The following is a 16,586-nucleotide window of genomic DNA, read 5'->3' as shown; positions in this document are numbered from 1 at the left end:
CGCGTCCTACAGCTGGGACCATCCTCATCTCGTAGCCGTGCTGATACGCCCTCGGTGCCATTTGCTGTGTTCCCTAATCTCTAACAACGCTGATAACAAATGGAATTGGCACCTGAATTGACTCACGCTGGAAAGCAGAAGCCTTTCTGCAGGCTCAGCTGGGAATATCGGTGGCAATTACACCCTTAACTAACATTATTAAATCACAAAACGCCAAAAGAAATAGTTCATCCCTGTCTCAGCATGACTGGATAATCCAGTTCTACTTCTTCAAGCCCTTTCTTCCTATCCGTGTCAAGGAGAAAACATCTACCTGAAAAAGGTGTTTTGAGAGAATTGTGTCTGAAGAAGTTTCAAACTACTGAATGGAAGCTGCCATCAAAATACAAACTATCAGCATTTTTATTTTCCAAAAACCTAAGTCTCAAAACTTTTCAATATTTATTCAATAGGGAAAAGTGTCTGCACCAAGCCTCACATATTACTTATAGATGGCTGAAGAAGTCAAAGACATTTCTCCCTTTCAACAACCAACTGCAAACCAACTTAAACCCAGACATTTTACGGTAAGAAAAAATAACAACTGATACACAGCTTAAAACACATTTCCTTCATACGTTTTGTCACCCACAACAGGCAAAAAAATTTTCGTTTTAACTGTCCTAAAAGACATAGAATGTTTAGCCAAGTCGTATTTTTAGAAATGCTTTAAAAAAAAAAAAACCTGCAAAAATACAGATTTCTGATAATACCTTGTACATACACAGCCATCATACATAATTTATTTCAACCTGCCCAAAAATCCTTTGTTCTCCCACAAGAATATTTACAAACATACATCCTTTGACAAAGCCCCGGATTGTTAAATATCATACCAGTGTTTGCACCATATGTGGCCTTTGCAGTCTTAAGCTCTTCACAGCTTGAAATACATCTAAGAGCCCTTCAGCCTTCACCCGCTCCAGAATGTTGCTGAGTGCTATGAAGGTGCCTGTTCTTCCCGCGCCCGCGCTGCAACGCAAACACATTTGCTTGACATACAGTAGGATAAAAACGTTAAAAAGAGAAATAGCAGCGATCTAGAATAGCCAAATAGGACTGTTAGCCAACGTTCCTCATTTTTGGTGCTTCTTTTGGGGCTATGCTAGAAGGGAGCCAGAATTAAGGGCAATTAGCTCGCAGCCAGGCTGGAACCAATAAAGGCTCGTTAGGGACAGCTTCTGTGCCCGAGTGGGAGATCCTGCAGCAGCACACGGGCACCCTCAGCCAAAGTCTGAGCTGCAAATAACGAGCTGGCAAAGCTGCTTACTCCAGTCTGCGTTCAGATTTCAGCAAAGACAGCTCCCGGTGCTCCCACCCTCTGCTTTTGGTTTTATCCTTGAGGTGGGAGAACACAACCTTTAGACTTTCAGTTGCACAACTTGGTGATAACGCAAAGCAGCACCGTGTGATCAACCCCCCACTGCCCTGCTAGGTTGTGATTTATACTTCTGCACGGTGGACAGATGCGAAAGCATTATTATTATTATTATCATCATCGTTATTATGTTACTACTCCGAAGCAATTTGATGTCCTATCCACAGTCAGAAGTTCCAACCTCTCTAGTTGGAACCAGATGATCTTCAAGGTCCCTTCCAACCCAAACCATTCTGTGATTCTCAGAGGTATTAATGTAAGGACAAACTAAAGCAAGACTACAAATCAGACTATACTACCTACAAGAAACTAAAATTGCCTCTTCTGCCTCGATCTTGACTACAATAATTCACCTAATGTACTCCCAGCTAACTAGTTTCTCTTATTTCAGTATGTTTGACTCTCTGTTTTGTCCTTCTACCTGTTTCAAATCATGATACCATTGAACCAAAATGCATTTTAATGATTATTATCTGATTTATTATGCCTAACTCTAGAGCCAAAAAACCCCCCGATTTTTACAAGATTGCCTTCTCTCTCCTCATCACACTAATTAAGGACTCTTAGACACCAACAAAATAGTGACTGTGCACTGGAATGGCAGTAGCTTTGACGGGGAATAGTTCCTGAAACCAGGACGGGATTGGGAAATGGGCAGTCAGGGCTAAGAGGAGTGGAAGGTTCACTGGATTGCTGAATAAGCATCAACACAAAATAGTTTATTAAACTGATCATTTTCATGTGCTTTAACCATAAGTAGTGTATGTAAGTCATACTTGTGTATGACTTGATACACGACAGCTGGAATAAATCTTCATCCTATGCCAGGTTTTCATTTTTTGGTTGTGTTTTCTTTTTTTTTTTTTTTTACAGTTAATCACTGAACTGTAACCCCATGTCATTGCTTCTACCTTATTTCTATCAAATACAAAAAAACCCTGATGAGCACACGCCTTATGAAAAGATGAAGTGCAAATGCACGTGTCCTCAGCTGGATTCCTTAGAAGCCTCGTCAGAGGAAAAATGAACAGGTATGATGTATTTGATGTGTTACTCCCTTTAGACAACTACTTTTATCAGACTAAAGACAAACACAAAATCTAAAAGGCTTCAGATTTATTCGTAATTAGCTGATCTCTAGTAACCATTTGCTATTCCTAGAGCAACCCATGAGTGATGCATTTCCAAGCAGGTCTACAACTATCAAAAGATGAGGACGTGAAGGCATAAAGTAAACCTGTACACACACGTTGCTTATTTGTTTATGGGTAGAAGAGGTTTGCACTCCATTTTGAACGCTCCTTGTGCTAGGCTCACTCTCTCCAAAAAGCGTGCCTTTAGCAAATTCTTAAAGCCCATACAAGATAGGTGGGTTTAATTAATTTAAGATTTTTTTTTTTAATATGGAGGTATGGAAAACTAAACTGCATTTGGAAAGCAGAAGAAAATACGTATTGTCTCATGGGAACACAGCACTACTCTTTGCATACTCGCTTCTCTTTTTGCAATTAAAAAAGAAGACTTTAAAATTTTTCTCAAACCTCATTTCTGGAGAGAGAAAGTTCAAAGGCAAAGGACACGCAGAATGGGCAAAGCTGCGGCAAAAGACAGAAGTAAGGGATCTCTAAATAATTTGCATCGTTTATTAGTGTGGAAAGGAGGAGATGATGGAGAGGAGAAACGTAGGTAGCCATGAACTAAACAGAAGGCAGGTGCAGACACACACGCTGGAAGAGAAGGATTTAGAACAGATTGGCTTTGAGTTCTGTTGGCAAGTCTGTCAGTAAAACCCTTCTAAACCATTTAGGGTTACGTCTTGATTCTACTTAAGAATCATCTTTTTGTAGCTCCTTAAACTGTTCATAAGTAGTTGGAAAAAAAGAACGGAAGTTTTGACAAGTACACGCGAACGCTCTGAAAAATCAGTCTTAAGACTTATTCATAAAGTTACATTCATTTATATTTGAAGACTCAAACTTCACGGAGGAAGTTCAAGCACCTCAAAAGCTGTGATGTACATACAGGCTGCCCAAGCAGGGACGGGAGAGAATTCTCAGCATTAAAAATCCTAGAACACATTGTGTGGTTTGGGTTTTATCTTCTTGTTTAATTCATTTTAAAATGATTGCAGTAGATTTTTTTTTTTTTTTAACGTCTAGGAAAAATGCACGCCAGAAGATTAAGGTAAGGCTTGGGAGAGGCTGCAGCTCTAAAAGCTTGGAAAAGCAGCAGCAGATACTCAGCTACTCAAATAGTTCTTATGCAACCGAGTTGTGCATATCAAAGGCATTAGTTTTTATCTCTTATTTTACGGGCTAGAAGTCCTTGACGTTTTACCCACTTATTCAGAATTTTAACTCCCTAGCATTTCAAAAGAAATGGCTGTTAAAATTTGTCAAATCGCAGCATCAAACACAAAAAGTCACATCGCCCTCGAGTGCACCCACCACGGGGTGGGGGAACCCACAGTCCCCTGGGGAAAACGTATGAAAACAGCAAAGAGCAAAACACATCCGAAGTGAGAGGAGAAAGTTTTAGCAATGAATATGCATCGGTACAAGATCACATCCCAAAACACCACCAGATCTGAGTCCTGGCTCAAGCTCCTGGATCTCTTTGCTTCAACAGTGCGTGAAAAACAGAGGTGACGCTGCAGACAGCTGAACACAAACCACAGTACTCTGAGAATGAGACAGCACCTTTGAAACTCAAATCCGAGAAAAATAAAAGTCTGAGAACAGCCATAATATGCCCATTCCTGTTTCTAACTCTAGTAGCAAACAGGCAGGTGCTTCTGCCAAAATACAAGTGGTCAGTGAATCTACTTCCCCGTAGATGATGCTACAACAGTTTGAGTGTCACATGAATCAATATGCTATTTTTTTTTTTTCCAGAAGAAAAAAAAAAGTGGTTACTCATTCCAAATCAGATCGGTATTCTCTGAAAGGCAGGAAAAATCCAGAAGCAGCAACAGATTATTTAGCTCTGACCAAAGGTTGGAGAGGTTTATCCGTGCAGCCATCAGTCACGAGGGGGCTCTACCACAGTGTAGGTGCCAAGCGTTTCTCAGCAGTGGGATCACAGACAGGTAAAGAAAATATCACTATTAATTCCACAGATGTTTTTACATATAAAGATGCCAGGAATTTGACCTCCTTACACTGCTAGAAAATTCCTAGCGGTCCAGCAAAACCAGTTCATCTTATACAACGTGCCCAAGAGGAAAAGATTTTAAAGGTCGGTATTTAAAATTAAAAAAAAAAAAAAAAAGATTTTCAGCGCAATGAGAGATAAAACAATGATTGTTTTTTATGTCACGGTTGATCTTGCACGCTTCAACTGCAAGAGAGGCTCTTGCAGGAGGTCTTGGAGAAACAGGGGGACGTGGCCTCTCCGAGCTGTCGTGCTGGGTAAGGGAGCTGGGAGCCCGTCTGTCCTTCACCCAGAACAGGCCCAGGCAGTCCCCAGCAGAAAAGAGGCCCATAACAAAGGTTAATAGCTGCTTCTTAAAATAAATAAATAAATAAAAATACAGGAACTTCTCTTCTGGGGGCTCTGAAACCCTGCTGACCCTGTCCCTGTGTACTGTGAGCTTGACATTGTATTGACCAGAAAACAGAAAAAGTTTTATTGATTTATAAAATTTAAAATATTTTAAAAGCAAGGCATGATTTCTCAATTAGGAAGAGGCAGAATATTAGTTTTTCTACTACTTTGTTTTGTTTTTTTTTAAATCAGCAGATGTAGTACAAAAAAAGAAAACTTAAAAGACTGATAGGAAAAACCACACTCTGAAAAATATCATTTGAAAAGAGGAAAAGCCCAATGTACAGCTTTTAAAAAGTTGGGTCTTTTTTTTTTTTTAACAAAAAAAAAAAAGAGACAACAATTACAATTAAAAAGAAAAAAACTCAAAACAAAAAATGAAAACCTGTCATAGGACGAAGATAGTCATGTACCAAGTCACACACAAGGTCCCTCTCCGCGTTGATGCAGATACTGTTTCCTCTCTGCTTTCAGGGGCAGGAGTACATTTTGCCTTCAGCTTAGACTAGAAACACATTTCATTCTCCTGATAGGTCATAAAAACCAACAGCATTTTGATCCTGACAGAACATTTGAGCACTATATTGGGGTGGGGGGGTGTATTACACATCCCTACAACAGACCTACAGCTTCACTCCTCCAAGCGCAGCGTTTACCTACACTCAGGTGCAAGATACAACACCCCAAGTTACTAATGTGGTTGTTTACTCCCAGCCATTACGGCTACTATCGAGTTGTCTGCTTTGCTAATTTAGCAAGAAACAAATTGGGAATTCTTTATGCTAGATTTTTTTTTTTTTTCCCCCTATCTTTTTCTCATATTTCTTAATTCGTATTTATTTTTTCCAAAGGATGCGGTGTACGCCCTCGCAAAGGAAAAGTGCCATAAAAACAACCAGACTGGAGAAAAATCAAGCCATTCCCTTTGCTAATGGCGGGAAGAAGAGGTGACTCTTACCTGCAGTGCACGGTGATGGGGTGGTTGCCTGTCTGCTGCTGCTGCTTTTGGACAGCTGCAATCAGGTCGATCATCCCTTTGCCTTCTGCGGGAATCCCGATTTCTGGCCACCCATGGAAGTGGAACTGCCGAACGAGCCTGCTTTGCTTCTCCTGGTTACCCTGCGTGTGGGGAAACACCAGATTTACCCAGTTGTTACTTCAAAACAGAAAGACACTCCTTACCCGGAACGTTTGTAAGGTACATTTTACACCACTCCCGTGGAGAGGGCTGTCTGCAGCCCGGTCTGTAATCTATGGGTGATGCCGACCTGATAGTTCTGCTTCTAAATTCCCCATCCCCTACGCTGCCGATTTACCCCTATTATTGCCCTTTTCATTTGCACAGCTCTTTCATCCCTAAGGATACACTTAAAGATTATTCATCCCGAGTGCCAACGGCTCAAAGCTTTCACCAGGCACAGGGCAAAAGTGCCCCGAAAACAACCCAACCCATGAAACGCACTGCCCTCTGCACCCCACTACCTGCTGCTTTGAAACCTGACAATTATTTGCCTTGCCTTTATGCTCGCTGATCAAAAGCACACTAAAAGTTTAAACAGGTGTTAACACCAAGCTGACGCAGTTAGCTCTGGACAGCTTTGGATGCAGAAAGGCTCTTCGTTTTAACTACCCTGAAATTTCTGCTTGCTGCTTCCCACGGCTGCATTGTAAAGTGCGTGGATACAACATTAATATTCTGGCAGTTTTACTGGATATCATCAACTCTGGCAAGCCACTGGGAGTTGAAAACACGAGGTCTCTGCTGATGCTGGGTGCTTCCAGGGGACAACTGGTGAATGAGTTTGATGGGAAGTTTGATGGGAAGTTTGCTGGGAAGTCTCTGGACACTGTTTTGTACTGGAAGCCTAGAAGGTTTCACCATTAGGAGGAATAAAAGCTTGATCAGTCCCTCCCTCCTCCCTGCAGGAGATATTTTAACATAATATTGCTTCGAATATCACTGCTGCAGTCTAGCTGGACTCGGGCACAATACAAACGTTCCTCAGATTTCTTAGATCTGCAGCAGCAAACACTTCTAACGACGCTGCACTGTAGCACAAAACGCTCATTGCTGCTTGGATATTACCTAAAATGCTGTTACTTGAAGTTGAAATATTTTCCAGTGTGACCCAAGTCAACACACTGGCAAGGACGCTCTGTACTCACACCTAACCCACCACCCTCCTTCCGAAAGAAATAAAGTGCTTTAAAGTCCTTTTGCTTTGTGCGTGACAACTATTTAAGTGCCTAAATTACATGCAGTGAAATAAATAGTTAAATGAGTTATATTCTTAACTGCAAATTTTTTTTTTTTTGGTTGTTTTTCAAAAAGAGCAATGCAAATCAGATCCTAAAGAAATGATACCACTAAGAGAGGCACATCCAAAAGATCAAAAACAGGTTTTGAGTAGATCATGCCTGTAGCAGAGCAACATAAAAGAAGAGCTGGTAGGCAGAGGCAAGTACATGTGCTCTAAAGTGCTTCACAGATTTAGAAATCTTCAGCCAAATGTTCTTATATAGAAACGTGGGAGAAAATACAAGTATAACAGCAACGACAAAACATAAAATACCCCTCCAAACCCCACACCCCACTTTGATCAAGGTCATGTTTTACTGACCCAAATTTTCATGGAGATTTAAGCAAAAATGTTTCATATAAGTTTTTTTCTCGACTAATACAATGTCAACACTGATTAATCACATTTACCTCTGGATAGAAATTCCAGCATTTAAGTTACACAGTCATACTTGCAAATGCCTTCAAATGCAAAAAAACCCCAAACCCTCATATAATTTTAAAACCTTACCTGATTGTATGTGACTAGAAAGTCCCTTACACTTATGGCATCTAACAGACTGTCATTCTTTATTTCTACGGTTATCTCTCCGTGAGTTACAGAGCCCTCTGATGGCCAGTACTGGCAGCATTTCTCCTGCAAAATTGAGAGAAAATTGGAAAAGTTCCTTGAAATTTTTTCCGGTTATCTACATTGTCATGAATCTCCGATACAGGACGCGACATACAGCGTAATAAACGCGTCCTCAACACTTCATAATGAAAAGTCTAACAACCGAGAATACAGTAATATTTCTATAATATAAACCACGAAGATGGAAAGGGCTTAGAGTCATAGATGGCAAATACTGCTGTAAAACAGATTAGTATAAAATAAATAAAAAGCAATTCTGAAGGCAATGCGGTGTTGTTAAAAAGCCTCCTGAAACCACCACCAAAAACCATTTTTCAGCACTAAACCACCCTGGTTGCGGTGCTGAACCCCCAATCTTCCAGCTGCAGCACCCCACCTCTCGTCACTAACGAATGAGGCACCAGGAGAGGTTCAGAATGAGCCACTGGGGCTTCTACTGGCAGAACAGGGAGGGAAGTTGTCACAGAAGCTTTGGCCAGCTGTTCCCAAATCCCAAACCATCATCCTGTGTCAGGCATCCCTATAAATTATGTGCTTTTAATGTGAACTGGGCCTTTCTGCAAACGGTAATTTTCAGTAGTTTTGGTGGGTTTTCTGACAATTCAAGCAAAAGCAACCACATTGGCCCACACCAAATTGTGAAGCAAGTGCTTATTTTAGGAAAAAAATAAAAAAAATCTTGTATCGGTAGGATTTGTAGGCAACAAATAGTTTATCTAATGTTAATGCTCATATTTTACTGGTGCCAACAGCAGGTGCTTTGCTCTGGAGCCGGCCGCTGCGGGACACGTACCTGCTCCCTCTCCTGAACTTCTGTGAGCATGACGATGGTGTGGCACTTCCACTCCCACACCATCCGCCAGAAATCCTCCACCGTGTGCGGGAGCGGTCCTTGGGTGGCGATGAAGTAATCCTTCTGGCGATAGCCCTGCCGAGAGAGACCGGGAGGCGTTCACGTCCCGACACGGGGGGCAATGGTCCCAGAGGAGATCACAGCTCAAACTGCTGCTTCTTTTTGTACCAGCACTGGCGTGGCCAGCAGGGACAGGGAAGGGATCTGAGCCCTGGGCTCGGCACTGGGGAGGCCGCCCCTCGATTCCTGGGTTCACTTTTGGGCCCCTCACCCCAAAAAGGCCATTGAATGACTCGAGCGTGGCCAGAGAAGGGCAACGGAGCTGGGGCAGGGTCTGGAGCACAGGTCTGCTGGGGAGCGGCTGGGGGAACTGGGGGGGTTCAGTCTGGAGCAGAGGAGGCTGAGGGGAGACCTCCTGGCCCTCTGCAACTCCCTGCCAGGAGGGGGCAGAGAGGGGGGATGAGTCTCTGGAGCCAAGGCCCCAGCGCCAGGCCCCGAGGGAATGGCCTCAAGCTGCCCAGGGCAGGGTCAGGCTGGCTCTGAGGAAGGATTTCTGTGCAGAAGGGGCTGTTGGGCGTTGGAATGGGCTGCCCAGGGCAGGGGGGAGTCCCCGGGATCCCTGGAGGGGTTGAAGAGTCGGGCTGAGCCAGCGCTGAGGGATCTGGGGGAGTTGGGAACGGGCAGGGGGAGGGTCGTGGTTGGGCTGGAGGAGCTGCAAGGGCTTTTCCAGCCGAGATGATTCTGGGATTCTCACCACGTGGTGATGTGACAGTTACTGCATATCTGATGACACCGAGCCCACCCAACTCTTGCTCATTGCCAGAAATGCAGGAAAAAAAATAAAAATCCCTCAAATTCACAATCCTGAGTTACATTTTATGAGGTTTTTTTACAGTTGTGCCTGAGAGGATGAAATTCTGCAGTGACAGGTAACCAAGAGGATTTCACACCGCGATCATAACTGCAGGTATTAGTTTTACTACAGAATTAACCTCAGTTTTTGAGCTACAGTTCTCTTTACATACTGGCGTGATCTTCACAGCTGTAGTATCCACAGTCCTCAACCACTTATCGATTAAGGATATAATTAATTACTGTATTTAAATAAAAATAAGACACAGTGGAAGGCACTGCCCATGTTCCAACAGGACAGTGGGAAGAAATCTGAGAATTAGCACAGGTCTGCCCAGGTAAACCCTGGCTCCCAAACACTGTCACAGCCTTTCCCTGTGCTAAATATGGACTTTTCTTTTTCCTTTCCTCAAAAAACACAAATTTACATCCATTAACCTGAACACAGATCAGGGAACTGCTGGGTGTCAGTTGTATTGTTAATTTGTTTCGCTCCCCATTTGCTAAAATTTAATAAAAGCCAACAACAAGGATGTTTAAAATACCCAACCGTTTAAAGTGAAATTGGAAACGCCAGTTACGAAATATATTTGGAAACTCTCATAAGCCAAACCCAAACAAAAAAGCTAATGTTCATCATAAGCCCAGTTGACTGTGTCTCTTTAAAAGGACTTATCAGCAACAGCAAAATTTATGATTTAAATACATGAAATTTTTTTATACGTACATCTATGAAGGATGCATTGATGTAGTCTGTATACTCTTGCCCTCTTTTCATCGACAGAATCACTCTATTAAAATCATCTGGGGGGAAAAAAAAAAATAAAAGGTGAGTTTTACTTCTGATAACGAAAGAATGCTTTTGAAAACAAAAGCAACAAAATCTTTTCTCTGAAAGCCAGAGCGTCTCAAAGATCTTATCCAGGATTTAGTAAGTGTGGGGAGGAGAGCACTCGATTTTCCGTTCACACGGGATATGGCCAGCAAGGCCTGACACTTCCATTTCCAGGTGCAGATGTTACAGCGCCGCTCGGCTGCGCAGGGAATCACACAGAGAATACGTCGGTTTAAAAGGTGGAACGGCCGCATTATTTAATCCAGTCCAACCAAATACCTGATTGTAATATATTTTGCATTTGATAAAGCGAAAAACAATTCATTAAATTGTTTGCAGACACTTTTTAAGGGCATTACATTCTAAGGAGGGGGTAGTGCTGTTTGTATCAGTAAGTTCTCCAGAAACTTCAGAGCAGAGAGGACAACAAAGCCAAGGGGACAGCTAACAGAAACACCCCAAAATGTGTGTTCTAGCTAAAAAAGAAGGAAAACCAAAACCTACCACTCTGCACAGTACAAAAAGCCTTCGAATTTTACAGGCAGAGAAATGAAAACTTTTTCTCCCAGACATACGCAGTCGTTATTTGCAGAATTCCAGTTTCCAAGTGGGGCAGGAGCTCTGCTCTGGAGTTACCCCAACAGAGCCGCATCCTGATGTGAGCGGGGTTGTTGGTGACACACAGACACAGCCTGGACTGATGACAGCCTTAGCATAACCCGGTATTTATAGCACCTCTTTCCATATCTAAAAAGTTGCTCTCTTACATGGGATAATCTGGATGACTCTAGCTTTCTTCATGTTTGCTGGAAGGTTGCCAGTTCTCATGTTTTCTTTCATTATTCGAACGTTCGTTAACTTCTGTAACAAAACACACAGATGAGGATGAGAACTCGCTGGAAGAGAAGTGGTTCTGGCTCACTGTATCCTGTACTCAGAGGGTTCCCAAGTGCCTCTATCAGGTGCAAAACAGCAACACAGTCAAAGCCAGACTGAGCCTTCACAAAAAACACTTCACTGTCCTGCCTATAAAAATGAATTAAGAGTAACAGGCGTGTAATTTTTTCATACTGATAAAATATTTAAGAAGCTGAACATACTCCCAAGGCATATCAATAAAGCTGAAGGGCTGTAAAATGACAGCAGATTTTAGCATTTTAGGTCTGCTTTGGGTTTTTTAAGACACTTTTGGACGGCCTGAGTGTGGCTTTCAGAAGCAGGAGTACCCATTCCCTTTGATAAGGTCTCCGCTTCTGAAATCTGACAGTTAGAAACTTAAGTTTCATTAAATTAACCACTTTTGAAAACACCTTTTAACGAGGTCTGCATACCATTGTATCAAATTAATTGTATTTTTTAAAAAAATTCAAATTTCTATTATTACAATCCTGTTCAGAGTATTAAAACTCTGGTCCTTTAGACTGTGACTGTGCTTTCCCTGTTTCTGGCACAACGAGGTTGCACGAGTTTATGGACCGCTCTGCTCTATACATTTTCAAGCTTTTGCTAGTGAAGGGACCAATATTCCATATTTTTTATTCCGTTTGTGCTGACAGCATTCCCAGGACACAGAAGACAAACGCTGCCCTTGCCCCAACAGGTTTTTTTTTTTTATAGCATAGATGACACACGGCAAGACTGTGCAAGGTAACACAATAATGGGCTGCTTCTGCTGGGGTGGGGCTCACCAGAAAGCGATCATAGTTACACAATTGTTTTCAGCAACTACTTAATATTAATTCAATTTAAATTAAAATTAATTTCATTTTCAATCTGCAAGATTCTCAGGCATGTATTTGCCAGGTACTGAGTTTCAGGAGCGTGTCTCAATCCCAGTAAAGTATTTAGGACTGGCAACAAACTATTAAAAATAAACTCCTGCCCTCTGAGAAGTCACTTTTCAGCTACTTTGTAATTCTGTGACTTTATGTCAGAGACTCTCACACCAGTCACATCACAGCTCTACTTTTCTTTGGTGTAGGTGGGCTCAGTGCTCCTGGTGCTTTTCAGAACAGACTAAACGCTGCTCTCTCCACTTTAATGCAGCCTTGCTGGCACAGCGGGCAGCCAAAACCAACTTAGGAATTCTGAGGAAAGTAGAATATTGATGTTTTCATTTGGTTCCTTCCCTCGGACAGACCAATACTTTTGATTTTTGAACTTGTTGCTATATCATCCGACTTATTTTTATGTAACTTTCTTTTCCCAGTTCCCAATTTCTGACTAAATTAATCCTTTAAAGGAAAGGGAGAACTGCAGTTAACACCTACACGTTATTTAATGCTTTAGGCTTATATATTATATTTAGAGTAAGTATTTTAGCATAGCAAAAGCCATAGAAAAGTTCTACTTCCTCAGGACAATAAAGTCTATTTTAAACGATGATCACAGGCAGCCAGTGTGGTTGCTTTCTGCATCTGGGGGTTCTCCACTAAACAGAAATGATTTTTTTTTTTTTTATTTTCTCTCCTGACAGGTTGGGATATTCTGCACAAGATGTGTAAATTCTCTGCCATTCTCTCTGCCCTCAGTCATCACTGAGTCAAGGATCCCATTGAGATGCAAATTAGGCACATGTAATCCAGGTCCCTCCTCCAGCATTATCTGATCTGGCATCTAGTACCAGACTGAAAGAATAATTCCATTTTTCTTCTATAAATAAACAGAAAGCATATAGGAAAAGGTCCGTAAGACGACGTAGCTTTGAATGAGGATTTGCAGGACAGGATGTTCAGCAAAGCCCCACTCACCAACTCCACGGGACCTACTGACAACAAGCACAAAATAAAACAAGTTGTTCCGTTTAGATGGGCCTTTTCTCTTAAGGTTACACTTTTCCTGCTTTTGAAGTACCTTTTTTGGCTTAAATGTTTCCACACTTAGAAATCCTGTGCCAAAAGGACTTCCATACTTACTTTAAATTCTTCTTCTAGCCCTATTTTGACCAGGTTTGGTGCCGCGTTGTGTGATGTTTGTAGATGTTTTTCTAAGGATGACACATCAAGCTCCGTGTCACCGTAGAGGTAGTATTCAAGTAAGGCTTGATAAATGAAGGAGTATTGCATCTGGAACCAACAAAAACCAGCCAGGTAAGCATACTGCAAAGCAAGGAAGTGAAACTACCAAATCTGGCACTTTCACCTATCTCATTTGGTCTACCATCTACTAATTATCAAAATATCACAGAATCACCTTGGTTGGAAAAGACTGTGAAGATCATCTAGTCCAACCATTAACCTCACACTGACAGTTGCCAACTACACCTTAAGTATAGGATATATAAAATACCTTAAGCTAAAACAGTTTGCCTGTTGCACCAGTGACATTCTCTAAAAATTCCACTCTCTTGTGCATGGGGAAACCTGGGTGTGATACCTAAAGAGAACATCCCTCACGATGGTCTTCCCAGCCCCGACATGCCTCAATCTTCTTCCCCAACCCCAGCCTTCCACTGGGCTTTGTTGATTTTCCAATTATTTCACAAAAAGTTGTCATCTGTCAAACTTACGTCAGTTTGAACCATCTGCGGACGCTGATTACGGATTCTTGAAACAAACTCAAAAACATCAACTTTCTGCTCCGCGTGCATCATGTCAATGATGGCGTCTATAACGATAAACGTGCCCGTGCGACCCACGCCAGCGCTGCAAAAGGAAACAAAAGCAAACAGAAAGCTCTATGGAATTAACAAGTCTGCAGGAATTGCTGCTGCAATGACACAGGTAGAACTTACGCTGTATATAACGGGCTGAAATACCCACCGTGAAACATACAATTTCTTTTTTTTTTTTTTTTTTTTTTTTAACTACGATAGCAAAAAAAAAAAAGCGTGTAAGTTTTTGACATAAAAAGTCACCTCAACATCTCAGAAATTACATCAGAATTATTTAGTAAAGACCTTTGGAAAAAAAATTCTGCTTGACAAGCTGTAATAATTCAGTCTTAGATGATATTTTAAATATTCTTTCTTAATTTTTAGCTCTATTCTGCATGGCTGCTGCCGCAGGCTATTTAGATAATAGTTATTTGTTACCAGCTCCTAGCTGCCATCCCCAAATAGGGTTTGGGTTTTTTTTTAAATATCCTTCCAGAGCCACGAGAGGGAGCACGATCATTATAAATCACACCACTCCAGCCGACTTTCAGCTCTTCCCTGGAGAGGAAAAGGGCATGGCATCCTGTGCTAGGCATTCAGAGCTCTGCTTTAACCTTCTGTTAGCCTACTTTGTACAGCAACTGCTGTAATGTCCACAAACACCTGAAACACGGCTAAAATCTCTCCCCCCATCCCAGCACGCCCAAAGATAACAACAATTTTCAGCAAGAAAACATTAGGTTTTCCAATCATACCAGAAAAAAAAAAAAAAAAATCACCACACGCATAATAGGTGTCGGTTCCTACGTACACAGACGTACTTTTAGCTGCAAACATCTCGTGGAACCAAAGGCCTTGAGGCCTCCAGTTCTGGAGATCTGGAGGGACAACGGGGACGGGCAGAGCTGTGGAGCACCACGACCCTCCACCAAAACTTCACCCAACTTCTGCAGAGTGAACAAGCCCTCTCCGACCTTCTGCCTCCAAATCCCTCTGCGTTTAACCATCCGTTTGGCAGGTTCCCCTCGCTCCTCGCCCAGCCACGTCCCTGCTCCAGGGTACTCCAGGGTATCCCTTACTCAGCTATTCCTCTGTGCACCTCTGCTCACCGAAAAAAAAGTATTTCTGAAAATTTCTGGAAAAAAAAGAATTGGCAGAATATCCTGCTCCACTCCCTGCCATTTTATCTGCTTTAATTCCAAATGTTAAATGTTTTATTAACTTCCAAAAGATTCCGACTGAGCAGTTTTGGTCAGAATGATTAGGTGATGTTTTTATAAAAGCTCACTAAAAATGGACGGTTACTCACTATTGATGAGTTTCCCTTTCCTTTTTTCAACAATTCAATAGTGTCATATCCTGAACTGCAACGGAAATTAAGTGTCACCTCTCTCCTTCTTTATTTCTAACGCAGGCTGAAGCCCTGCATTAGCCCCCAGCACTGACACATAACGGTGCTACTCTGTTCCATTGGACCATTATAGGTAAATCTCTGCAGATTTTTTACTAAGATATTTCATATTTTCCTTTATTTTGTCTGTACTTCTGCTGATTAAGTACAGAATTTCCTGCTGGTGCTGGCTCAAGCCCAGTGCGAGTCGCCACAGAACATCATGGCAAAAGGCTATAAAAATATTGTGTATTTCAGGAAAGACTATGTGAGGCTACTAAAATCTTCTTTTTCCATTTAATGCTTTTCTTTAGGCCTCTTCTGTATGACACCTGGGAGAGAAGATGAATCCTAGCAAGGCAAGATCTGGCTGGAAACAAAGGAATAAAAAGGCTGGCTTGGACAGGACAAACACGCTTTTTTTTGATAGTACACACTTCAAGGACTCTTGGAGAGTATTTCTAGCTGTCCGACACAAGCAAGAGAAAAAGAAACAAACACATAAAACTACAACCATTTCCTTAAAAAAAACCAACAAACAAACAACACAAGAAGACCCAGAAAGACAAGGCTGCTACTCTTCTTTTTCTTCTAACCTCGCTACGATAATCGCTCCTGAAAAGACACTTCTTGCTCAGTTGTGAGCTTACAGTTGCTATAGAGATTGCAATTATTCTTTTACCACTGATTTGGAGTTTGTTTGTGGTTTCATTAACATAAGATTTCAAACAGTTTAACACAAGCCTTTAATAGCAGGACATTCATGTGTGCGTGTGTGACCGAATGAGTGGGAATATGTTCTCTCTCGGTATGTAGCAAATTTTTAGAATTGCAGAGTTTAAGACTCTTAAATGCAAGCCTTTATTTAAAAATTTCTAGGCATTTAATGGATAATTTACATAGCAAACTGCAATTTTATTGTGGGAGAAGTGGGGGATGAATTCTCAGAGGAGCATTTAGTGGCAAAGGGCGCAGATTTGTATTACGAGTCTGTTTTTCTGACAAAGAACATATTTATACCAAAGACTGGATATCACTCATAGATTAAAAAAAAAAAACAAACCACCACCAAAACAACTTCTGTTTGAGTATTAAAGTGACAGCAAAGATCTTTCAAAATTGTTTTTACTCTAGGATCTCAAAAAACTCAGCAAATTATTGCCTT

The 16,586-nt window shown here is 41.6% G+C and overlaps 1 protein-coding gene across 6 annotated transcripts in view; it reads right to left on the bottom strand.

Annotated features, from left to right (window-relative positions):
* The window catches only part of PTPRE (protein tyrosine phosphatase receptor type E), a 110,553-nt gene that overhangs the window by 3,702 nt on the left and 90,265 nt on the right, over positions 1 to 16,586 (bottom strand). For all 6 annotated transcript variants that reach the window (XM_074907957.1, XM_074907953.1, XM_074907954.1 and 3 more), the window contains 8 exons: positions 13,945 to 14,080; positions 13,352 to 13,501; positions 11,204 to 11,297; positions 10,329 to 10,405; positions 8,690 to 8,824; positions 7,774 to 7,899; positions 5,922 to 6,082; positions 876 to 1,011 (listed from right to left, as the gene is read on the bottom strand). In XM_074907957.1, the coding sequence (XP_074764058.1) occupies positions 876 to 1,011; positions 5,922 to 6,082; positions 7,774 to 7,899; positions 8,690 to 8,824; positions 10,329 to 10,405; positions 11,204 to 11,297; positions 13,352 to 13,501; positions 13,945 to 14,080 (1,015 nt within the window). The remainder of the gene's footprint in view (positions 1 to 875; positions 1,012 to 5,921; positions 6,083 to 7,773; positions 7,900 to 8,689; positions 8,825 to 10,328; positions 10,406 to 11,203; positions 11,298 to 13,351; positions 13,502 to 13,944; positions 14,081 to 16,586) is intronic.

The sequence above is a fragment of the Athene noctua genome, chromosome 5 (genome assembly GCF_965140245.1).
Source record: "Athene noctua chromosome 5, bAthNoc1.hap1.1, whole genome shotgun sequence".
Lineage (NCBI taxonomy): Eukaryota > Metazoa > Chordata > Aves > Strigiformes > Strigidae > Athene > Athene noctua.
The sequence above is the reverse complement of the archived record's forward strand: the minus strand, read 5'-3'. Positions and strand labels throughout refer to the sequence as shown.